Source organism: Cololabis saira, chromosome 14 (genome assembly GCF_033807715.1).
Source record: "Cololabis saira isolate AMF1-May2022 chromosome 14, fColSai1.1, whole genome shotgun sequence".
NCBI classification, from domain to species: domain Eukaryota; kingdom Metazoa; phylum Chordata; class Actinopteri; order Beloniformes; family Belonidae; genus Cololabis; species Cololabis saira.
In genome coordinates this window covers 40,976,567-41,002,534 of record NC_084600.1, presented here as the reverse complement: position 1 = coordinate 41,002,534, position 25,968 = coordinate 40,976,567, and the positions used below count along the sequence as shown (strand labels likewise).

At 41.8% G+C, this 25,968-nt stretch overlaps 1 protein-coding gene across 1 annotated transcript in view; it reads left to right on the top strand.

Moving 5' to 3' along the window:
• The window catches only part of pitpnab (phosphatidylinositol transfer protein, alpha b), a 37,033-nt gene that overhangs the window by 3,032 nt on the left and 8,033 nt on the right, over positions 1 to 25,968 (top strand). Inside the window, exons 2-8 of the mRNA XM_061739214.1 lie at positions 4,638 to 4,668; positions 12,519 to 12,664; positions 15,822 to 15,913; positions 17,756 to 17,763; positions 19,205 to 19,279; positions 21,699 to 21,782; positions 21,869 to 21,946. Of these exons, the coding sequence (XP_061595198.1) occupies positions 4,638 to 4,668; positions 12,519 to 12,664; positions 15,822 to 15,913; positions 17,756 to 17,763; positions 19,205 to 19,279; positions 21,699 to 21,782; positions 21,869 to 21,946 (514 nt within the window). The remainder of the gene's footprint in view (positions 1 to 4,637; positions 4,669 to 12,518; positions 12,665 to 15,821; positions 15,914 to 17,755; positions 17,764 to 19,204; positions 19,280 to 21,698; positions 21,783 to 21,868; positions 21,947 to 25,968) is intronic.

The window sequence follows — 25,968 nt, the reverse complement described above, 5'->3', positions numbered from 1 at the left end:
GAAGGAAGGAAGGAAGGAAATAAGGAAGGAAGGAAGGAAGGAAGGAAGGAAGGAAGGAAGGAAGGAAGGAAGGAAAGAAGGAAGGAAGGGAGAAAAGAGGAAGGGAAGAAGGGAGCCTGAGAGAAGAAAGAAAGAAAGAAAGAAAGAAAGAAAGAAAGAAAGAAAGAAAGAAAGAAAGAAAGAAAGAAAGAAAGAAAGAAAGAAAGAAAAATTCCCGTTGATGACGTTTTTGTGTAACAAACATGGCGGATCTGAGAGCGAGATAGATTTATAGTTACAAAGGTGGAGTTGAATTGGTATTTTTTTTATCGTCATTTTTATCGTTATCGGGATAAATGCCAGAAATTACCGTGATACATTTTCTAGTCTAATTTTAGTCTAATTTTTTAGTCTAATCATCCCTAGTTGCCACCCACATCACAGCCATGTTGCCCCAGGAAGCTGCTGGCCTGATATCATGATCATTTCCACTCAAGCCCCAAATAAAACCCTTAAAAAGGACTTTTTTCCTCTTTTTCAACAAAAAAAAGGCTGTTTTATATTTCATTCATCACTATTCTGTCAAAGTCAGAGGTGAAATCGCAGCGGATGTGACACACATACTGTAGCTACCAGGTGTTGGCAGCTTCTTGGACTCTAATCTTGAAAAAATCTCATCTCTATGTAAAGGATTACCGTCTTGATATCCCGTCACGTGTATCTCATCAATAAATGGCCCAGCACAGAAATAAATAAATAAATAACTAAACAGATCAGCATCAGAGTGATGGCAAGGGCTAAAGATCTGAAGTGATTAGGGAGAGTCTGGCCCGCTGCAGTCGGCCTGGAAATTAATTAAATCTGTCATGATTAAAGGCTAAATACACTTACACTGTCAACACATGGCCTCAACCAGACGCTTGTGCACACACGGAGAAGCCGTCGGGGGGAGGTTAAGAGACAGAACTGGTCCAGGTCTCGCTGTATAGACGATTAGCTGCTCACCTGAACCGCTCAAGTGCTTTACATCAACATTAGAAGCGGCAAGGCACAATTAAAACATAAATAATAAATAAAATGAAGTAAAATGCTAAGATAATAAAAAGCACAAGTTGTTAAAAAGTAAGGGCAGTAGATCCAGCAGGTACATCTCATTCTTACAATGGCAAGAATTATGTTTCTATACGGTCAAAACATACAAAGACCGGGTCAAATAACGTATTACAAAAGTAATCTGTAACAATTTGTACAGTGAATTAAACCAATTTGACATTTCTATGCCACAATGCCTGTTTCCTGGTCTTATTTCACACAACTGACGATAATTACGTTTCTATACGGTCAAAACGTACAAAGACCGGGTCAAATACAGTATTACAAAAGTAATCTGGGCCGATTCGTACGGGGAATTAAACCAATTTGACAATTCTACATCACCATGCCTTCATTCAAGGCAAAATTATGTCAAATTTATGTCAAACCATTCAAAAGTTATGGCAGAAAGTAGGGACTATCAAATATGGACCAATCAGATGAAGGGGAGGCGCGCTTTTTGGCGTCTAGCGTCACCACGGTAACACTTTTGACTGAGAAAAGGAATGCACGTCGTCGCAGGATCAAGACGCACATTTTGATGTATAACACACCTGGGTGCACGTTACGGTTCGGGCCGTATTAACGGCCGAAAAAGTGGCATAAATTGCGCCAAAATTACACGATTAATTCAAAATGGCCGACTTCCTGTTAGGTTTCGGCCATGGCGCCAAGAGACTTTTCTTTAAGTTGCGACATGATACAGGTGTGTACCGATTTTCGTGCATGTACGTCAAACCGTATTGTGGGGCTTGAGGCACAAAGTTTTCTAGAGGGCGCTGTTGAGCCATTAGGCCACGCCCATTAATGCAAACCATTAAATATCAAATTTTTCGCCAGGCCTGGCTTGGTGCAAAATTTGGTGACTTTTGGGGCACGTTTAGGGGGAAAAAAGGCCCTCATTTCGTCGGAAGAAAAACGAGAAAAACAACAAGAACAATTCCTACAGATGCAATAGGGCCTTCGCACTGTAAGTGCTTGGGCCCTAATCATAAGAACAGAGTGAAATAATAAAAAAAGCACAAGTTATTAAAAAGTAAGGGCAGTAGAGTTCAGCAGGTAAGTATTTAATTAAACAGTAATGTTTTTAGGCCTGATTTAAAGGAGCTGACAGTTGGAGCAGACCTCAGGTCTACAGGAAGTTTGTTCCACCGGTGAGGATCACGCTGCTACATGAGAAAGTCCTTAAAACACACACTGACATAAACGTAATGAAACAGAAGCAGAAGGGATGAAGAAGAAAGAGCAGTGGGGAGGACAGAGGAGATCAGCAATGGGGGGGTGTTTGCTTTCCAACCCAGAGACACCTGATCCTCCTTTCAGGACTGTTAGACCAAGGAGACTTACGAGAAGAACGACCACACGTTTTAGATTAAAGTCTATTATCTCACTAGGCCTGTGTTGAAAAAATTTTCCGATTCTAAATTGATTCTCATATTAATTCCTAAAAATCGATTCGTATGTCTAAAGATCTTTTTTTTTTCATCATTACATTACAACTTTTGGAATTTTTTTAGTTTATGCCCAAAAAAAAGGAATGTTTTGTTGGACACGAGAATAACTAGTGTCGTGTTTTTGCCTTTAAATATGTTTAAAGGTATGAAAACATTAAAGGTTTCAGTTATAATTGCATAAATTGTCTATATTTCATTACTTTATATACTGTATTGGAGTTACATTTGCATAAAATGCTAAAAACCAAATTCTCAAAAGTTAAAAACCAAAAATGGAAAAAATTAAAACGGAATGTGGGAAAAAATAAAACCGATTTCATCCGTCTCGGTTTCCTCCCTGGATCTGTTTGGGAATTCTGACCCACACGATGTTTCTGAAAGCTGATTGGTCCTTACAGCATCATTAGCTGCCAATACTTGCTGTTGAATCTCTATATAATACTAGTATTCATATGTTGCATAACTACAGTCATATAATTCATGCAACAGCTCAAAAAAACACTAACCCAAATCAATATCGGAATCGAATCAAGCGAATCAAATCTTGATAATCGATTCTGAATCTTAAGAATCGGAATCAAATCGATTCTTGACATTTGAATCAATCCCCAGCCCTATATCTCAGTATTAAAAACTTAAACTGTGAGATGCTATTTTTCAGGGTTTATAAGATCGATGCATATCTTAAAATGATTGACAGAATTCTAAACTGGAACCCGGTAAATTGGAGCTCTCCTGTGTCCTTCGCAGCATCTGTTGTCTCCTCCAGTTTCTGCTTTCCTCTGAACTCAGGTCCAGATTACATTTGTGCGATACGTCAGTCAGATACGGGATTATGGGAGTTTGGGTATTTTCTTCACGCGCCGAGAAAACAATCAACAAAGCTGCATACTGTATGTGAGATTTACGTGTCGTGAGATGCACAAGGGTCAGAGATGGAAGTAGCACCGTGTCTAAGCTGCGGTGTTGTTGTGAACAATACAGCCCAGATGTGAATGATACAACAGCCCAGATGTGACTTGTGGATTTGCAGTCATGCACATGTGTCAGTGGTGTACAGTATGTGTGTTTACCCTAAATTCAGATTTTTTAATTTTATTTTATTTTCCACACCAGTTATTTTTCTCAATCTGAGGTGCCAACAGTTCTGATGTGGATTTAAAACGTATTTTAACATCATTAACCCGATAGCAGGTCCGTAACAGCTTACGGTTGGCATTATTATTATTTGTGGGGTAAGACATACATGAGTATTTCTGCTGCTCTTTTGTGCTATTTATTATGAAGAAAGTACAGTAAAAGATCATCCATCACAGACTTCTTTTAGATTTATTTTTCGCACGACCTGCAGATTCTTTCAAGCCCCCCCAGCAAAAAACTAGATATGGACAATTTAATGATTCAATTCAGTTCAATTTTATTCATGAAGCGCCTATTACAATACAAGTTGCCTCCAGAGACCCAGAACATGACCCCAATCAATTATTACATAAACACTGGCAGGTAAAAACTCCCCTTTAGGAAAGAAACCTTGAGCAGGACCTGGATCATAAGGCGGAGAGGCCAGCAGGGCAGGGCAGGAAAACAGAGATAGGAAAGAGAGGATGAAGAACAGAGAGAGGAGAGACACAGACGCACTGTCAAAGGTACAAAAGACAAGATATATTAGGCCTACTATTAACTATCCCGGAGCAGGAGAACCAAGAGTTTTATGTACATGTGACTGATAGCTGGTTAGCTGGTGCACTACAGGGATCACTATATGAACATTGAGGTGGCCAGAGAGGTTTGGGGGCTGCAGGTCAGGATGTCAGCAGGATCCACCAGGCATCCATGCAGACAGGTGGAAGCAAGCAGGGGAAGATCAGAGGGGGGGGACTGCAGGTCAGCATGGAGCTCTTGAAGCTCTGGCCTGCAGACATCAACATCGCCTGACAGAATGATTCACCACAAAAGGAGACACTCTTGAGTTTGAGCTGATTAAAAGATGTGGCTAAACAGAAACACTTTGCATCTCAATGGTTGTGTTAACGTTATTGTGTTAACAGGAATCTGCTTTCAGGAACAATGTTTTTGAGTAATTTCTTCTGTTCTTTTTGTTTTCTCCTCCAGCCGAGTGATTCTTCCCATCTCCGTGGAAGAGGTAAGCTTCTGTGTTTGTTTAGTTCTTGTGTTTGTTCCCCAACTACTCCGATCCCAAACTAGGCAAATGGTCGAAAGCTGACTGGGACACGCCCACCAGCTCAGTCGCCACAAAGTAGCCTTTTTGGGGGGGCGTAGCTTAGCTTATGCCAATCCTTGATACTAAATCATGTTTCCTTACATTTGTTATTTTGGTCATTTTTTGGTTTTCGTCCCAGTCGTGGAACGCTGGACCAGCTCTATATCCTCCGCAGGGTTTTTTAGGGTTCATGGGAATTTGCCCAACCAGTCTACATGTGCTTTGTGGATCTGGAGAAGGCATTTGACCGTGTCCCTCGTGCCATTCTGTTGGGGGGTCAGTGAGTATGGTTCTCCACCGGGAAAGGGTGGCGTGCCTTCTCCGGGTGGGTGGAGAAGTCCTGCCTCCGGTGGAGGAGTTCAAGTATCTCGGGATCTTGTTCACGAGTGAGGGAACGATGGAGCGTGAGATTGACAGACGGATCGGTGCAGCGTCCGCAGTTATGCGGTCGATGTACCGGACCGTCGTGGTGAAGAAGGAGCTGAGTCGAAAGGCGAAGCTCTCGATTTACCGGTCAATCTACGCACCTACCCTCACCTATGGTCATGAACTTTGGGCAGTGACCGAAAGGACGAGATCGCGGATACAAGCGGCCGAGATGAGTTTCCTCCGCAGGGTGGCTGGACGCTCCCTTACAGATGAGTTTCCTCTGCAGGGTGGCTGGACGCTCCCTTAGAGATAGGGTGAGGAGTTCGGTCACCCGGGAGGAGCTCGGAGTCGAGCCGTTGCTCCTTCACATTGAGAGGAGTCAGCTGAGGTGTCTGGGGCATCTGTAACGGATCCTCCTGGACGCCTCCCTAGGGAGGTGTTCCAGGCATGTCCCACCTCCCTAGGGAGGTGTTCCAGGCATGTCCCACCTCCCTAGGGAGGTGTTCCAGGCATGTCCCTCCTCCCTAGGGAGGTGTTCCAGGCATGTCCCTCCTCCCTAGGGAGGTGTTCCAGGCATGTCCCTCCTCCTCCCTAGGGAGGTGTTCCAGGCATGTCCCTCCTCCCTAGGGAGGTGTTCCAGGCATGTCCCACCGGGAGGAGACCCCGGGGAAGACCCAGGACACGCTGGAAGACTATGTCTCTCGGCTGGCCTGGGAACGTCTCGGACTCCCCTCGGAAGAGCTGGAGGAAGAGCTGGAGGAAGAGCTGGAGGAAGAGCTGGAGGAAGAGCTGGAGGAAGAGCTGGAGGAAGAGCTGGAGGAAGAGCTGGAGGAAGAGCTGGAGGAAGAGCTGGAGGAAGAGCTGGAGGAAGAGCTGGAGGAAGAGATGGAGGAAGAGCTGGAGGAAGAGCTGGAGGAAGAGCTGGAGGAAGAGATGGAGGAAGAGCTGGAGGAAGAGCTGGAGGAAGTGTCTGGGTTGAAGGAAGTCTGAGCATCTCTGTTGAGACTGCTGCCCCCGTGACCCGGTATCGGATAAGCGGCGGAAAATGGATGGATGGATTATTTTGGTCAAATATAGCTATGCAGCCTCATGTCAGATGTTTCCACCAGACCAACATAAGGGATGAGTGTGGCCAGGGGTCACGGGGTCTCGGGGTCACCTGCCCGAGGCGGGTCCTGGTGGCCCAGGTGACAGATAGTGTCCCGCTGTGCTCCGCTACCCATCTACTGGTGGTTTGGTCAGTCAATGTAGAAAGATCCTGAGATGGTGAGAGATGAAGCTCCACCTGATCGGAGGACCTGGCTGCTGCAAGAGGTAGCAGCCAATCAGCTGCTGGCCTCCTCTCGTTAGCCGCGGCTAACTGGCTGGGAGCCTCCAACCAAGATGCCTGTGAACTCTCCCAACCTGAAACCAACTGCAGCAAATTCTTAGGATGTTAACAGTACAACAAGTACAGCATATTTTCTTAAAAAAGAGAATGATTATTCCCCGTTAGGTCTTTATTCATAGCTAAAGTCAGAGTTAGATATTCGACACCATAGATGCAGACTGCAAACAATGCATAAATTTGTTGCTAAAAGTTATTTTAGCTGATGAGAATCAGAATCAGACTTTAATGACAACGTTTGAATACATCAAACAGGGAATTTGACTTCAGTTAACACGGTTGGTGACATAGTTTTTCCAAAAGAGGATGACACTGGGATAGAGGAGGGAAAAAAGGCATCTTCACACTGTGTATAAATACATAAGGTACATAAAGATCAACAAGCCTAGCTGTAAAGACCAACAGTTTCTTGTAAATATGTTTATTTCTGCTGCAACGTTGGCCGTTTTAACATCAAAGTCGGTGGAGATCGACTTGCTGGACTTGTCTATATGTTCCTAGTATATTTGATGTCCACATATTCTCATATACCTGTTACTTTGTTTCCGGTGAGATATAACATATTGACTCCACAAATGGTGAGCTCAGCTCAGATGTGGTCATTTCACAGAGAAAAGTCGCATCTCCATATTTTACAGCAGCAGTAAAACAGTTGCTCCTTTCAGACGAGCTGCTGAACCGACACAGGCAGCAGTGTGTTGCTGCTCCGTCTGTCTCTCCGTCCGCTTATCTCCCTCTCAGCTGCAGCCTGCTGCTCTGCTCAGGCCTGCATTGCAAATGAGTTACCTGAAACTACTTCCATGACATCACATGTCCACCCGGCCTCGCTCTCTTCATCGATTATTACAGTATTACTACAGTAATCTGCCCTTTTAATCAGGATGCCCATTAGCGACGGTATAAACATTCAAACTGCTCCATCTCCTCCTACGGACACTTAAGTTTTCGAGCCTGACTGCGATCGACCGGTGACTGGTCAGTGTTGCCATATCATGCCGCGTCAGCTGCACTCCATCAAACTGACAGGGAGGCCTATTCATGCAACACCAGGGCACGTCCTGCAGAATGGACCGGAGTGAAGTTACTCCATCCTGAAAACAGTTGTCGTGACTGTAGTAAAGATTCTTGTACAATATTCCTCCATGCCAGCAAAATGTTTAGGCCTGTGTTGAAAAAATCGATTTGCCGATTCTAAATCGATTCTCATATTAATTCTTAAAAATCAATTAGTATGTCTAAAGATCGATTCATTTAATTATTACATTACAACTTTTGGTATTTTTTTGTTTATGCCCAAAAAAGGAATGTTTTGTTGGACACGAGAATAACTGGTGCCATGTTTTTGCCTTTAAATATGTTTAAAAGTATGAAAACATTTTTTCAGTTAGTTTTCAAATTTTCAGTTATAATTACATACATTGTTTATATTTCATTACTTTATATACTGTCTTGGGGTTATATTTCCATAAAATCCTAAAAACCAAATTCTCAAAAATTTTAAATCAAAATAGACCGAAAATGTTAATTAATTGTTAATTCGATTCGTATGTCTAAAGATCTTTTTTTTTTCATCATTACATTAGAACTTTTGGTATTTTTTTGTTTATGCCCAAAAAAGGATTGTTTTGTTGGACACAAGAATAACTGGGGTTTTTGCTTTTAAATATGTTTAAAGGTATGAAAACATTAAAGTTTTCAATTATAATTGCATAAATTGTCTATATTTTATTACTTTATATACTGTCTTGAGGTTATATTTGCATAAAATGCTAAAAACCAAATGCTCAAAAATTAAAAATCAAAATAGACCGAAAATGGGAAAAAAATTTAAATTATGTTTCTGAAAGCAGTTCTATCAGCATTCTGGGAGCTGATTGGTCCTTACAGCATCATTAGCTGCAATACTTGCTGTTGAATCTCAATATAATACTAGTATTAATATGTGGTATAACTACACAGTCATATAATTCATGCAACAGCTCAAAAAACAGTTTTAACAACAATAACCCAAATCAATATCGGAATCGAATCAAATCAAATCTTGATAATCGATTCTGAATCTTAAGAATCGGAATTGAATTGATTCTTGACATTTGAATTGATACGCAGCCCTGAATGAAAGGATGTAATATTTCCTCTTTAAAGGGGCAACATAGAAGTTTTCACAGGTGACCTCCGTCCTGAGCGAATTGATCCCAAGTGGAAAGCTCTGCTCGCATCTGGCATTAACATGTGTGTCCTTATATGTGTTGAGAGACAACTTGTGACCAAGTCTCTCTGCACGTCATTTGCAAGGAAGCAAGAACATGTTTTCTGCAGCACATTTAGAGCATCGACGCACTAAACAGAGCTAGAAGAAGAAGAAGAAGAAGACCACGGTGTGCTGCTGGCATCTCCTGCTTGTTGTTTCACACTTCACTCCATTGTTGCGGCAAGTCCTGACTTACACAGAAGACATCGGTTATACAATACTCGTTATCCCCACTAATGAGCAAACGTGCTAATTGAGCCTCTATTCACATGCAGAAATCCCCTCCTGCTCCTGCCGGGTTGTTAGCGCTGCTGTCCCGCCTCGTTGACCTACCTAGAATATTGCGTCGCAGCAGTGATTCAGTGATTCGGTAGAAGGACAAGAACAACCGTGTCCATCAGTCAGCACAAGAAAGGAGCAAACAAGTAAACGCTGAGAGACAAATCTCACAGTAAAACCACCATTTAATGCTTTTTAGTGTTATTTTGATACTTTTTAGTGTAAAAGTAAAACTTTCAGAGCAGAATTCATTAAGTTTTAGTTTATATTTTGAGTGTGATGTGCTTCCTAACACCTGCAGTGTTAAATTACTTACTTTTACACTAAACAGTGTTAAATTAACACTAAAAAGTGTGGGCACATTGGTGATTTTGCTGTGTAAATATATGTGAAGTTAATCTAAAACCGAATCTGTAACACATGTCATCAGCAGCAGTAAGTGATGCAAAATGCTGTCATAAACATAGTTGATGAGAAGAGCCATAAAATGAAATAAAAAATCCTGCTTCTACCCTGACGCCCCATCAAGCCTCATCCAGCCCCAGAAATCAGGGGCTATTGTGTCCTGGTTTGGCTCCGTTAAGCACTGGAGATGACAGTTGGGGAATAAACTGGCCTGGGAAAGCAGCTAATGTGGCCCATTGGGTTTAAACGGCTACGAGAAAGCGGCCACATGTGGCCCGGTCCATCTCCCAGTTTGGTTCGAGTGATCCGACCTCAGGATGTCCTCAAACAGATCCTGGCCGAGGTTACAGCGGTGTTTAAGGCCGTCCACGGATGATAATACCAGGTGTGAATGGGCTTTATGATGGAGATGGTTAGAGAGTCATTTGAGATTGAGTTAAGCTTGAGTTATGGTTCTGCGTCAAAACGACGGCGTGCCTACGGCGTGTGGTACGCCTCACCTCCTGAAAATTGTAACTACGCGTCGAGGCGACGCAGACCACACGCAGACGGAGAGGGCTGTGATTGGTTCTCTTGGAAGCAACGCATTTCCGGTTTCCGGTTTGAAGCAGTCGTGAACTTTCAGCGCTTTTTTCTTCGTGTATGTGTGATTTTTTTTGTTTTGGTTTTTGCACAATATTTGTCCTTATCTCTTTGATTCATTGTGACCGGAAAAAGTCGGATAAACCATTCAGGAAAAGATCGCGAATTAGCGGTCACGGGGGGTACCGCACCGCGACGAAATGGAATGATGGAGAAGTCCGAAGGTTCACGACGGCGTCACGGCGACGGCGTGTGCTCTGCGTTGGGTTGACGCAGAACCATAATTCAGGCTTCAAGATGAAGATCATTGAGATTTTCTAGATTTTCTTTCACTAATTCTGTCCGCCAATACTATAAAAAAATGTAAAGAGGAAAAAAAAAGGCCTCTCAAAGTGACTCTCGAAAACGTTACTTTCTGTCAGCTATCTGGGTGCAGAGACGCTCCTTCACAGTAACACCTGCTGTTGAGAGGTTCTGGAGTTTCTGCTGGTTCACTCTGACTGCGCCGTCTGCCGTCTAGTTCGTATATCTCTCTAGAGGAGGACTCGAGTCCAGATTATGTTCCTGTAGCCACTCCTCGGTGACGGACATTATAGCTACTGCTCAAGAGTTCAGGTTTCTCCAGATCCTCCATCTAAACTTCCTTCTCCTGGTCTGCATTTACCGGTACTTCCTCAGGGTCCTCTTCGACCCCCAATACTTTCCCCCATAAGTACACAACTCTTAAGCCTGAATTATGGTTCCGCGTTAAATCAACGCAGAGCCTACGCCGTAGGGTACGCGGCTACGCGGGAGTCTCTCCATAGCCTACACCGTAGCCTGACCTGCACCTCCCAAAAAATGTAACTACGCGTCCCGGCGACGCAGACCCAACGCAGACCGAGAGGGCTGTGATTGGTTCGCTTGGTAGCAACGCATTTCCGGTTTCCGGTTCGTGAAGCAGTCGTGAACTTTCAGCTCTCTTTTCTTCGTGTGTGTGAGATTTTTTTCTTTTGGGTTGTTTTGTTTTTTTGCACAATAGTTGTCCTTATCTCTTTGATTCACTTTAACCGGAAAAAAAACGGAACATAAACAAAGTATCAACTAACGCTCTCGGGGGGTACTGCACCACGGCTAAATGGAGTGACTGAGAACTCCGAAGGATTCACGACGGCGTCACGGCAACGGCGACGGCGTAGGCTCTGCGTTGGTGTAGCGCAGAACCATAATTCAGCCTTTACTGTTCCTCAGGACAAAACTAATGTGTTGATAACGATAACCAGAGTAGCAGACGACCCCTCACATCTATTACACAGCTTTAACAGTTAGATGCAGATTTCTGAGGCAGCGGTCCAGAGAGGATGCACAAACACGGCGCCCCCCGGAGATCATATTAATCAGCAGTTAAAATGCTGTCAGCATAGAAATGATGAAACATCAGCTCAATAAACATACAGTAGGCTAGTTTTTAAGTGAACCCTCCCAACACGGAGACAGTTTTCTACTTCCGTCTAAATGAAGTTCTTGCATCCATTTTGATTAAATCTGAATCATTTTGAAAACAATAACTTGAACCAAAGCTCCACGATGGGCCTTCGTAACGATAGGAGAAACTCTGCTTGTGATGAAACTGAGGTTGTGTCATGTTTGTCGGCTCATCACACAACTTCTCCTTTCCCCCGGAGAAGGAATGCACAGCTGACCGCGGGAGCCGGAGCGGCTTTCTAATGGTCCCATTTCTGAACTGACAAATAAGGCAATTAGAAAAAGAGTAATCTTTGTAATCTCTCTGTGAAAACAATGGAATAGTTCATTCTGCATTGATTACTTACATCTCTGCAGTGTTGCAAGTGCGCTCCGGTACCAGCTTTGTGCCGAGGTTAGACGATGGATTAGAGGTGATTAAGAAATGAAAGAAGCCATTGTCCTGTTTTCAAACAATCCCACGCAAGGTCCGGATCAGGAAGATGGGGGGATGAGATGGAGGGTGGGATTTGAGCCGGAGAACGTATACCGTTGGTAAATGACAACAGGCCCGTTCATTCTTTTTTTTTTTTTTTTTTTTTTTTTTACCTTGTCTGCACACATATTAATGATTGATACCATGAAGGTAGAAACCAAAGGTAAATATATGTGCATTATTACTATATTTAATATATATACATATACGCATACATATGCATACACATACATAAATATATACATACAAACCCAGTGATTTTTTTTTTTGGGGGGGGGGGGTGGGGGGGTGACGACATCCACTGCACAATCCAGAAAGCAGGAACACAGGGAGACACACGTCAAGCACTGGAAATCTGCAACAAAAAACCACAAACAAAACACGAAACCGGCACAGAGCCAACCAAAACAATAACAGCAATCGACCTAAATCTTGAGATCTGATCGCAGTCTAAGCTAAGCTACCGCTAACTAACCCCAAAAACTACAGAGCAAGCATGCAGGTGAAGCAAGCATGCAGGTGAACAGGCCCGTTCATTCGTCCCTCTCTCTGCTCCTCAGTACCAGGTCGGCCAGCTGTACTCTGTGGCCGAAGCCAGTAAGAATGAGACGGGTGGAGGTGAAGGAGTGGAGGTGCTAAAAAATGAACCCTACGAGAAGGACGGAGAGAAGGGGCAGTACACACACAAAATCTACCATTTGCAAAGGTAAGTATTTGAAGAGCGTTGATGAATGACAGAAAAAGGCTTCTCCGTGAGGTCCCGCACCACCCACTCTCGCTTGTTTTAATCCTGCATTTTTCCTTTTTGGCCCGATATCTCACCACTTCAATCACTCCTCAGTCCACCTTAAAGGGGACCTATTATGAAAAACAGGTTTTTTCTTGCTTTAACATATATAAAGTGGTCTCCCTTCAGCCTGCCAACTCAGAGAAGGAGGAAAGCAACCAAATTCTGCAGTGTCTGTACAGCCGTTCAGATTCTGCTCCCTTTCGTTACGTAACCAAAATGCAATTTGCATAGGTTGGCCTCCGATGCGTGAAAGCACGCCCACAACTAACTCTGGCTGGAAAAACAACTAACTCCGCCGGCCGGAGCTTTTTTCTTTCTTTCTTTCTTTTTTTTCCATTTTTTCGTAGTGGTGTATCGTTTTGGCGTCTGTTCGAGCTAGAAATGCAAATTGCTCTGTTGTTGGTTGTAAAAACCAACACAAATGTCTGTATTCTGTCTTTTTGCCCTCCCCTGCTATGCGTCATTCAGGCAGCCAATCAGCACAGAGCCTCATTATCATAGCCCCGCCCACTCAGAATCCCGCATAGATAATGAGGTTAGAGACTGGGAAGATAAAGACATGGATCAGAGGCTGAATTTCTAATTTATTTACCAAAAAAAAAATCAAAAGCTTGTTTTTAAGACATTCAAGGCCTGTTTAAAATAGACATTAGATGCAATAATAGGTCCCCTTTAATATCAGAAGAAATCAACAACTACATCTAAAGGAACAGATGATAGAATAGAATAGAATAGAATAGAAAAAATTTTATTGATCCCCCAGAGGGTAAATTCACTTGTGCAGCAGCAAACATACACACGCTCGACAATTTTTACAAAATATACACGAAAGGACGAAAAGGTATAAAAAAGTATATCCTAAAAAATAACCAATAAGTAGCTAAGTAATTAAAAAGAGCAACATAAAAAAGAGCACTGTACAAAAGAAGTACTAAACCTGAAAAACGAATAATATATACATGTGCAAAGAGACAAAACTACCAGTGATGCATTTAGAGAGAGAAGGTTATTTAACTTTTAAACTGTACTTGTGGAGTGACATGAACCATTACTTGAAGAGAAAGCAATTTACAAAAATGCTGACCATAAAATATATATATATAATTAATAAAACATAGCAAATATACAGGTGGTGCTTTCAGAAAGCAGGTTATTGCACTTGAAACTTGAATGACTAAGTTGGTTGTTGTAGAGTCTGATGTCTGTCGGGATGAAGGACCTGCGGTAGTAGTGGTCAGCTCTTATATGTGCACAATAGCAGCATTTTCCTAAATTAACTTAAGTTGAAGTTCAGATCAACTTAACTTGACTTAAACTGGGCTCATGGAAAAGTTTCTCACAGTTGACATAAGTTTCAAGTTTTATTGTCAGATATGTTCAACATACAGCACAATGAAATGACATTATTACATCACATTATTATTATTCCCTGACCCATGGTGCAAAATACAAGTAATAATATAAAAGAATAAAGAATAATAAAAATAAACAGTCCACAATAATTAAAAAGACAAATTAAACTTGAATTTTTACAGTATTCACATGATGAAATAAAATAAGAAATAAATAGATTTTAAATAGTATAAAACAGTTGAGTTATAGCAAATAGGGGAAAGTGAAATGTGCAGTGTTTGAGTTCTTGGCAGGGCAGCGGCAGCTCATAGCTAAACTTCACCCTTAACCCTGGAGATATTTTAGGATGCTAAATTAATATGAGCACGCTTCATTTATTCAACATCATGAGCTGCAAATACAGAAACTGTCACGAGTTGGTAGGTGAAGACCTAAGCACAGGAGAGACGCAAGAGTACCAAAAAATGTGCTGCAGAGCAGGCTTAACAAAAAACACAAGAGCAAGAATCCAAAACCATGACAAGACACAAGTTGGGAGGAAACAGAAACAGACCAGCAGGAAACAAGGGAAAGACAAGACCAGATACAGAGGAGGTTAACGAGACACAGGTGCAGACAATCAGGGCAGATGGGAACAAGGGAAGTCAAGACAGAACTTTCAAAATAAGATAGGAAGTATATAACCAAACTGTGACAGAAACACGCAGCTAACAGCAAAGATTAGAGTTGTGAGGATTAATTATGAAGTATCGATACTTCCAATACCAGATCTGTTTGCTCTAAAATCGATTCTCAAACTAAAATATTGATCCTTTTGATACTTCAGTCATTTGTGGTAAAATATGTCATTAACAGGAAAACGGTGGAAAGTAACTAAACTATTTAGATTTTGTCTAAATGAAACGCTGCTGGTAGGAACTTTCTTTTTTTATTTTCATTTTTATAGTAGTACTATAGTACTATTATAGTAGTACTTATTTTTGTTTATTTTTCTTTTATTTATTTCAATGGATTTATTATTTCACTTTTTTAGTATTTTTAGTGATAGAAACACCTTTTTCAAACACTGGTTTTTCTGTTGTTGTAACAGCTTGGCTGTATTGTGAATGAGGCCGCTACCTCAGTATACTTCTATAATATATTATATATTATTAATATATATGATATAATTATACTTCTGACCATAAAATAAATAGCTAAATAAGTGACTCTTGTATTCTTAAACTATCTAAAATACACAGATTTTTTCAGATTTACCGGCACATTAGTTGTATTTGCACAATGTATCGGTATCAAATCGGTATCACCGATACCAGCCTGAATTTTACTTAATATCGGATCGGTAAGGAAATCTGTGGTATTGAACATCACTAGCAAAGATCATAGCAGTACGGGCGGGGAGGGGTTTCTGGCACCAACCAGGACCAGGACTCAAGGTTTAAGTAAAAAAATAATATATTAACATGGTCTGTGCTTTTGTTCTGTCGGCACGTGTTTTCTTATGTTGGAAAACATTTAAGATTAAATGGTTAATGACCTCACGAATGTCCAACGTCGTGTTCTGGAGTAAACTTGAGGTGAAACGTGTAAATGAGAGCCATTATTATTCACAGGGAAGAATGCAAAGCTATTCTAGATGGTAGAAATTATTTAAAGAAAAAAATCTATTTAGTTCTTTAAAACATGAAACTGAAACATATTTTCGTTCCCTGTCCTGCAGTAAAGTGCCGTCATTTGTCCGAATGTTGGCTCCGGCTTCAGCTCTCAACATCCACGAGAAAGCCTGGAACGCATATCCATACTGTCGCACAGGTAAATGTGCACCCTGCACACACACTCTACACACACTCTACACACACTCTACACACAGCCTGCACAACACACCAGACTACATACCTGTACATCTGCATAGGCTTTGAGTGTTTTATGGTGTTTACAGATAATAAATGCTTGATCTGTGACCTTCTGAAGCTCATATCTCAATTATCTCGTTAAGGATACCAGCCAGGAAGTTGAAAAATATTATCACATATGCCAGAATATTATTATTACCTTCAGTAATCATGAGGAGGATCTTTCTGAGCATGATGGTGTCCAGGTTGATCTTAAAGCAGTCGTATCTGCCTTATCGTTACCAAAAGACAACGTTCAGAAACCCAGAGAAGCTGTTTATCTGCAACACAAATCCAGGTTTTACTGGTGTTCTCTAGTGTTTGAGTAACAGACTTGAAAGATCCCGTGTTGGTTTGTCTGGTGCACCATAAGAAAACCAGTGAAATAGAATCAAAGTTAATACAAGCTTTTATTAATCATGCACAATGTTTTCCGGCCAGAGGTAAACTTTTTTCTCAAACCACAAAGGCAGGAGAGAAATGCACACAGTGGTCATTTATCCAGTCGTATTTATACTAAAAAGGGAGGTGTCCCTTGTACGTGAACCTCATCTGCCAAACATATCAGACCTTCAGTCGTATGTCCCTGTTTATGCTTCCTACTTAAGATGTCAACCCAGATAACGGATGATCACTGTTAAAATATATGTTTCTCTTCATTTTCTTTACCTAAAGAAACACTAACAGCCTAGTCATAAAACAGGAGTTGACCCTGCAAATAGGGAAGATAGCTGAACTATAGCCGAACTCCTACGGAAGAGTATTAGGGCCAGGCAGGAGAAAAAATATTTGAGAGGGAGATTTTTTTTTATTGTGTACTTCGAGAAAAAAGTCGAAATGTCAAGATTAATGCTGAAATACAATTTTGAGAAAAAAGTTGAAATGTTGAGAAAAAAGTCGAAATGTCAAGATTAATGCTGAAATACAATTTTGAGAAAAAAGTCGAAATGTTGAGAAAAAAGTCGAAATGTTGAGGAGGAAAAAAGTCGAAATGTCGAGATTAATGTTGAAGTACAATTTCAAGAAAAAAGTCGAAATATTGAGAAAAAAGTCAAAATTTCGTGAATAAAGTTGAAATGTTGAGAAAAAAGGCGAAATTTTGACTTTATTCTTGAAATTGTATTTCAACATTATTCTCGACATTTCGACTTTTTCTCGACATTTCGACTTTTTTTTCCGAAAGTGCACAATAAAAAATCTTGCCTGGCCCTAATACTCTTCCGTAGAACTCCTGAGCAGTGTAGAATCTTATAGAAAAACCCTTCAAACCTTTAACCAATTGCATAAAATCCTAACAGCCTGTAAAAGCAGAATAAGAACTCAAACATCTAACCAGGATTCACCATAAAGTCGTGCACATGCAGACCAGCTCGTTGCTTTGACTGGTTTGGTGAGAAAGTCATTCTTGGGGTTAAAACGAAGGAGAGGACGGTGCTTAACGTGGCCTTCTCCATTTTGATCCACGGAGCCGTGACCTGCAGCGGCTCAAATGGCCTCGGATCAAAGATGCCGCCGTGTCCCGGATACGTCTTTCTCCCGCCACCTCTGCAGGAGTTGTTGAATAATTTACTGTACGTCCAGTGAGGAGAGTCATGCAATCGTTCAGGCTGAGCTCTCACACTCCACACTCTGCTCGACGGCCATCTGTCGCTCCATCACGTTTATACATAACGCTGCAAATGTTGTGTTTCTCACATGTTCTTTAACTGCACTCATTCTGTGTCTCTCTGTCTTCTTCCTCCGTCTCCTCCGTCCTCGGCAGTCATCACCGTGAGTATTCTGCTTTTCTCTGCTGAAATCATTCAGAAATCCCCTGAAAAGACTGGACAGGCCTTGGTGCTCGTATCCCCAGCTGGTTAACCTGAAAGCTGAGAGGGAAATGTGATCTTTCGTGTACATGTGTGTGTGTATGTGTGTGTGTGTGTCAGCAGTACTCGAGTTGTAAAAAACAAATCAGGCGGGATGGTGGATTTTATCATATGGGGACAGATAATTTGTGCTGATTACAAATAATATAATATATTACAAATAATAGCAGTGACCAAAACACCTGCAGAAATACTGCAGGAATGACATAGCAGCAGTTAAATGCAGCCTTCTGTAAGCTTTAAATATCCACTGGGCTTACATCAAATACATCAAAACACAACAATAAAAAACACTTTTCTGAACTTATCAATATGACTCTGTCCTTCACAGGATAAGTAACATGGATCACTGCAAAAACTCAAAATCTTAACAAGAATATTTGTCTTATTTCTAGTTAAAATGTCTCATTTTAGTAAAAAAAAAATCTCATTACACTTAAAACAAGACTCATCACTGGAAAAAACAACAATTTTCACCTGTTTCAAGTAGATTTTCACTTAAAATTAGCAGACAAATCTGCCAGTGGAACAAGATTTTTTTTGCTTGGAATAAGAAGATAAATCTTGTTCCACTGGCAGGTTTTTCTACTTATTTCAAGTGAAAATTTACTTGAACCAGGTAGGGCTGGGCGATTTTGGACAAAAATAAAATCCAAATTTTTTTCTCTGAAAACCCGATTTTCGATTTCGATTTTTTTTGGTAAAACTACAAAAGACAATGGAATAAATTGTTTCAAATATTTTATCTTTATTTTTAAAGAAAGATAGCAAACAAATTTCCCTATTGGGAATGAAGTGCAATTGAAAGATGTTGTAAATCCTCCTTGAGTTTAGTAAAGTGACAACATTTACAATTTTCTTGACCAAACAAAGATGACTAGACGAGCTCTGTCTGTAATGCAGCCAGATGCAGAAAAGGAAAATCGATTTTCCGATTTTCCTTTTTTTAACATCGTCTTGATTAATAAATCCGATTTAGATTTAAAATCGATCAATCGCACAGCCCTAGAACCAGGTGAAAGTTGTCAAATAAGTTATTTTTCTGGTGTTATTTTTCTGGTGATGACTCTAAATGTTGAAATAGCAGTAAAACCACATTCATTGATGAAATGACATAAGGGATGGAAAGGGATGGCAGTTTTACAGGGGGGATGATTTGGACCGTTTTTATTTCAGGGGGGGATGCCATCCCCCCTCATCCCCCCTCAACTCCAGTACTTTGTGTCAGTGTGTGAGCATGAAAGCAGGATGTCAAATCTGCGATACAGTTTAATGTCTCTTTGCATCATTGGCTGCAGGACTGCTCCTCTCTGTCAACTGGACCGTCTGTCTTCTCTCCCCAGAACGAGTATATGAAAGATAACTTCCTGATCAAGATCGAGACGTGGCACAAACCCGACCTGGGACACCAGGAAAATGTCAGTACAGATGAGCGTTTTGAACCTTTATGTTGCTGGGAGCCGTCAGTTTGCCTCTGTTAAATCCATATATTTATGTTAAAGTAACCTTGAAGGGCATTATCCCGCTTATACCACGGTCACTTACCAAAAAACATAAATATTAAATCAGTTATTCATGCTTTAATGTGTTTTCAGTTGAAATTATTAGTTTAATAACAAGCCACAGCTGAGCAACTATTTAATCTCTCGTCCGCAGCTGTTGGAACCTGGTAAATTACAACGTTTTTTAACAAGCCATAACTTAGTTTCCTTGGTAACACCTGAGGGTCTGACTAATACCTAGAACAATCACTACCGTCCCATAAGGTCCTTATTCAATGGACACAGTGTTGACTTCTCCAGTAACTAGGACGGACCTTAGATACGACTTGAAAACAGGTCCGCAGATGTTCTGGAGAGGGAAGGGTTAGTCGGGGCAGAGTCACCGTATTTACATTCCACCAGGGAGATTGTGACTACAGCGATCAGCCAAACCGCTCTGTCAAGGCCAGATTATAGAATCAACAATTTTATTGAAAAGAACAGGCAGATCCCAGTAATTTTCTGTCAGCCTTAAGTCTCTGGTTCCTCAATGGCGACTCCAAACAGACGAATTTGTGATCAATTCCCGCCGAGCCGAGCTTCCAACTTCTCCAAGTTCTTTTCCATCTGGCCAATGAGCTCAAAGACCGCCGCCAGCCTGCGATTCTGTTCAAGAATCGCATCCAGCTTACGGCTTTGCTCCTCCAGCGTTAAAGTCAGAGTGTTAGTCGCAGCGCTTATCCCTTCAGTCACGTCAGGCAGCTCGGAGAGGGCCAAAGCAGCTGTCGATGACTTACGCGTTTGTCGATAGACGAGGAATCCCCCCGCTCCAATTAGGAGAAATCCTGCTATCATAAATCCAATTATGAAGGCATCTTCAACGTCCTCGACAGACAGTATCGCCAAGCACAACGGTTTCCAATGTTTCCAGGAATCCATTGTGTATCCCGCAAAAAATGTCCCATCGGGGCAAGAGGGCTCCCTTACCCCCTGACTTCTCGTCGCAAAAATTTGGTCGATTGTGCTGAGAGACCAGTTAATCAATTCCATGATTGTAGAGTTTCGGAGGAGTGAAAAGAAGAGACTCTGAAGACGAGACAGGACAAAAAGCAGTAGCTGGGCAGATTCTTCTCTGAACCTCCGTTGCCGTGGTTACCACCTGGCAGTTGATCCAGCACAATGATATTAAAGATATCAGGCAATTTGACAGAACTTGTTTTCTAGGTGTAGGTTATCACTTTTAATGTACACCTGCCAGCCAATCAGAATCGAGTATTCACACAGACCGTGGATTAAAATGTTTTAACTTAGGTGACAGGAGGTCTTCCGCCTCCTCTGAAACATTCACATCACTGTCGCGCATCCAGCCAGCAAACATCTACCTGTTAAAGTTACTGTAGCTGCTGCCAAAACTGGAGCAAACCCCGTCCTGTGATCATCACGGCGACGCATCAGCTCAAGGTCGTGCTTTCATCAGAGAGAGAGGCGGAAAGGAAGCCAGATCTTGCAGCTTTAGTAATTAAAGTCGTTCTGAAGGGCGCTCTGGGGGTTTCTTCTTTTTAATGGTTGCTGGAAGGTTCCCAAACACAAGCAGCTGCTGTGGAGCATCAGGTACTGATGCGGGGTGCTTGTCAGAGAGAGATGGCGCAGCACGAGACTCGTAGTTCTTGAGACAGGTCTTGGTCGTTGTGATTGACTACGTTTCCATGCAGTCAATAACCCTTTTCTAACCGGAATATTAGCATATTTTAGCTATAATGGTAAATAATGTAATTTCAAGTTGATAATTGTGTCTTTAATATCTTTAATTCAGTTTTCATCTCGAAATTCAGTCCAGTTTAAATCAGTAACATTTACTATTCCTTCCTTTTCTGAGGTGGAGGGGGGTGTTGGAGCTGGTTATTCTGCTAGAGGACTTTGGGACTAGTTAGTAGTTGTGTCAATCCTTAAAAGCACTGGAGTCAATCCTCCAATAGTGTAGAAATAGCGGTAGTGCAGTCGCCACACATATCTGATCTCAGCTGATGGATGGAAACATTTCTAGTGAGTTCAACATCATCATCCACTTCTCTGTGTTATTGAGCTGCAGTTGAAAACAAGCTCATATGGAAACTAGCTGAACCAGGATGATGTTCTACAATCACGCAGGATGAAGAAATAACTAGGTTTGGTCTCGATTTTGAGCTGAACTACTCTTGGTCTTGGTCTTGGTCTGGGTTTAGATGGTCTTGACTACAAGTGTAAGCAGCACAGAGCAGCTAAAGCTCTTACTACGGTAGAAAATGAAAACATATGAAGGTATCGCTGTAAAACCTCCAGCAGGAGCTTTGAACCCGGCCCTGTGGTTCTCCTGCAGGTACACGGCCTGGACGCAGAGACCTGGAAGAAGGTGGACGTCGTCTACATCGACATTGCAGACAGACACCAAGTGGAGCCGAAGGTTGTTCACGTTTCCCAGAGATCTTTGTTGAGGCGGTGGGTTCAGCTCTGGCGTCTCACCCCCGTCTGTGGTTTCTCTCCCCTCAGGACTACAAACCCGAGGAGGATCCCTGCCGGTACAAGTCGGTGAAGACCGGACGAGGGCCCCTGGGAACCGACTGGAAGGTATTTGGGTGTGAACGTCTCTTTTATGGCACTTTTCCACTAGCTCCTACTCGGCTCTACTCATTTCAACTCGGCCTGGTTTCTTTTCCATAACGATTCAGCACCTGGAGCAGAAGTAGGAGGTTGGAGCGAAGCTGCTGTGACGTATTTGATTGTGTGATCTAAACCAGGGGTTGGCAACCCAAAATGTTGAAAGAGCCATATTGGACCAAAAACACAAAAAACAAATATGTCTGGAGCCGAAAAAAATGAAAAGTCTTGTATCAGCCTTAGAATGAAGACAACACATGCTGCATGTTTCTATATTAGTTATAACTGGGGGAAGATTTTTTTTTTCATTATGCACTTCGAGAAAAAAGTAGAAATTTCAAGATTAATGTTGAAGTACAATCTTGAGAAAAAAGTCGAAATGTCGAGAAAAAAGTCGAAATGTTGAGAAAAAGTCGAAATGTCGAGAAAAAAGTCGAAATGTTGAGAAAAAGTCGAAATGTCGAGAAAAAAGTCGAAATGTTGAGAAAAAGTCGAAATGTCGAGAAATAAGTCGAAATGTTGAGAAAAAAGTTCAAATGTCGAGAAAATATTCAAAATTTTGTGAAAAAAGTCAAAATGTCGAGATTAAAAAGGAAAGGAAAAAGGAAGAAAAAAAGAGAAAAAAAGGGAAAAAAAGAAGAAAAAAAGAAGAAAAAAAAGGAAAAAAAGAGAAAAAAGAAAAAACAGGAAAAAAAAGGTCAAACATTTTTGAAAAAGCTCCAGGGAGCCACTAGGGCAGCGCTAAAGAGCCGCATGCAGCTCTAGAGTCATGGGTTGTCGACCCCCGATCTAAAGGAAGAAGACAACAACACTAAAGATGTAGAACCTGGAGGAGATGATAGATGTGCTGCTGGGTCTGTGGTTTGTGTTCGATATCAAGTTAAAAAGTGAGAGAGAGAAGCTTCAAGCGGCAACGCTTTTGCAACGTTTGTCTCTGCGCTGCTGAAAAGTCAGCTGGAGCCGTGAGCAGCTATGAAGAGACAGAGTTCCTGGTAGATTTGGTCTTTCCTTATCTCCGTCTAGATCCCTTTTTAATTCTCTCCTCAGCACCAGGTTTATGAACATCTGCACCTCAGAGTTGGATCATGAAACAGACTTCTGCTGCCGTTGCTGGTGGAATAAAATGAACAAGAAGCCGCCGTCAGAGTCGCTCTTGTGATTGATTGATTGAAACCTTTATTGTCCCCTCTGGGGGAAATCAATTGCCAAACAGCTCATGACATTCAAAAAGAAGGAAGACAAACAGAAAAACAGAGCCGACAATGCAACAATACATATAAACACACTGCTGGTCCAACAAACAGGAGGTGCTGGTAGTTGTTTGCCAAAGTGCAACATGTGCAGATAAATTATTTAATTCCTTATTACTATATCATTACTCAACATTTTATCTACTCCGACAGGGTATTAAAGGAAAAATGTAAAAGAATGTTTGTCTCATATTAAAAGAGACATTTTTCAGAAATATTTTTATGTCCTTTTATTCATATTTTATACATTGGTGACGTTGGAGAAAAAAAAGTCATATGTATACAGAGTAAACCAAAGAAAAATTAAAGACTCTTTTGGTGCTAGTACGTACGGGTCGGGGGGCCTGGCTGGTCTTAGACACAAGTAGGGGGGGCTGCAAGGAAAAAAGGTTGGGAACCACTGATTTAGACAGTTGGATATTTAATATCAAGATCATTTATATTAGTGTTCTATATTTATCTATTATTCTAGATTCATAATTTTTTTTACATTTGTAAATTGAGCTACTTTTTTTTAGTTCCTCATCCAGGCGGTTCCATAGTTTCACACCTTCGACACTGATACACCTTGACATTTTTTTTGGTCTTGGCCATTTCTGCTCAAAAATGCCATAGCCCCTTAGGTTGTAGCTGCTTTCCCTCACCTGGAACAACTCCAGGATACAGATTTATATATATATATACAGTATATATATATATATATATATATATATATATATATATATATATATATATATATATATATATATATATATAGCCCCTTAGGTTGTCCCTGCTTTCCCTCAGCTGGAACAACTCCAGGATACAGCGTGGGGTTCTTCACCAGCTTGTTCAGCCCAGTAGCGTCCCTGGCACAGATGTTGCCTCCCCAGCAGGCCACGGCCAAGAACAGGACACTGGAGACCACTGACTGGTAGAACATTCTCAGTAGCCTGTTACAAACTTTAAACGACCTCAGCCTTCTCAGGAAAAACATCCTGCTCTGCTCCTTCCTGATAAAAGCCTCGCTGTTGTCGGTCCAGTTCAGTTTTTTTTTCCAGTATCAGTTTTTGCTGATGTCACATCCTGACTCCAACCCCCCGACCAATCAGTGGCCTGTAGTGTGATGATGTCAGATACAGCCGACTCAGCAGCTTAGAACCTCAGAGTAAACTTAAACTTAAACTTTATTTATTTATATAGCACCAACTCATGCAGTGTAAATGCAACCCATGGTGCTTTACATACAAAATAAAATAACAATCAAAAGTACAATTTAAAACATCCCATACGACCCCACCCCCCACCCCCCACCCCCCACCCCCCACGCATACACACACCCTCACTCACACTCATACACATGTGCATACACTCACACGCCCACACACACACACACAGTAAGTGGACTGGTGACATGGCTTAGCACTAACGATCCAGGTGAGGAAAACACTACCTATGGGTGGCCGTCCCCACCGAGAGGCTCCACCGACCACGACCACAGGGAGCATCGCCACAGAGACCCCCCCCAACCCGGACAGACCAGGGCAGACCCCACACAGAAGGTGGAGTCCCACCCCCAGCCACCCAGGCCTGAGGGATCCCCATGACGACACCCCCATGGACGGAGCAGGCACACCTCCCAGTGTGGACGACCCCCCTGAGGAAACACTGGAGCTAAAAACTTAAAGATTAAAAGAAAGTAAAAAATGCCTAAAAAGTGTAAAATTTTAGAGAAATCTATACAAAACTTAAGATGAATAATAAATAACATAAAGTAAAAAGTCACTAAAATGGATTAAAGGTTTAAAGATAATAAAAAAGCTAAAAAAGTAAATACAATAAAAAGCGGAAAAGACTAGGTAAATGAGATCAGATAAAAGCCAAGCTAAAAAGGTGTGTCTTGAGCCTCCTTTTAAAAATATCAACGTTCTCTGCGGTCCTGAGGTTCTCTGGCAGGCTGTTCCATAAAGAGGGGCCATAATGGCTGAATGCAGCCTCACCGTGGGTTTTGGTCGCGGTTCGGGGAATGGTTAAAAGGCCGGTGCCAGAGGACCTCAGGGTCCGTGAGGGTTGATACGGTAAAAGCAGGTCAGATAAATAAGATGGCCCAAGACCATTAAGACACTTAAAAACCAGTAAAAGAACCTTAAAATCAATCCTGAAGCGGACGGGGAGCCAATGCAGCGATTTTAAAACAGGTGTAATGTGCTCCCGCCCTCTGGTCCTCGTCAGCACGCGTGCGGCTGAATTCTGTAGTAATTGTAGGTTCTTAATACTCTTTTTAGGAAGACCAGAGAGCAGGGCATTACAATAATCTAAACCAGCCTTTCTCAACCTTTTTTCAGTCATGACACCTTTCAAAAGTGAATAAAATCTCACGACACCCCAGAGTAAAATATAATTAAAAACCACACTGCATCGCTGTATATGCATATGACGCGCACGTACGGTGTGCGGCGCCGCGTAGCCTACGGCGTACCCTATGCCGTACCCTATGCCGTAGGCTCTGCGTCGATTTAACGCGGAACCATAATTCAGGCTTCACATTGAATGGCCGGTTCACACCAACGTCCAGCGGTTGGAATTCCTTCGTCAGACCTCCCGGAATAACAGCAAGCACAGCGTTCATATTTTTCACTTCTTTTTTTACATTGTCTGTGAGACGGGCGCGCATAGAGTCCCAGATCAGCAGCGATGGTGATGTGTGGAAAAAACCACCAGGTTACCTTACATAGACCTGGCTCAACCACTCATCATCATCCC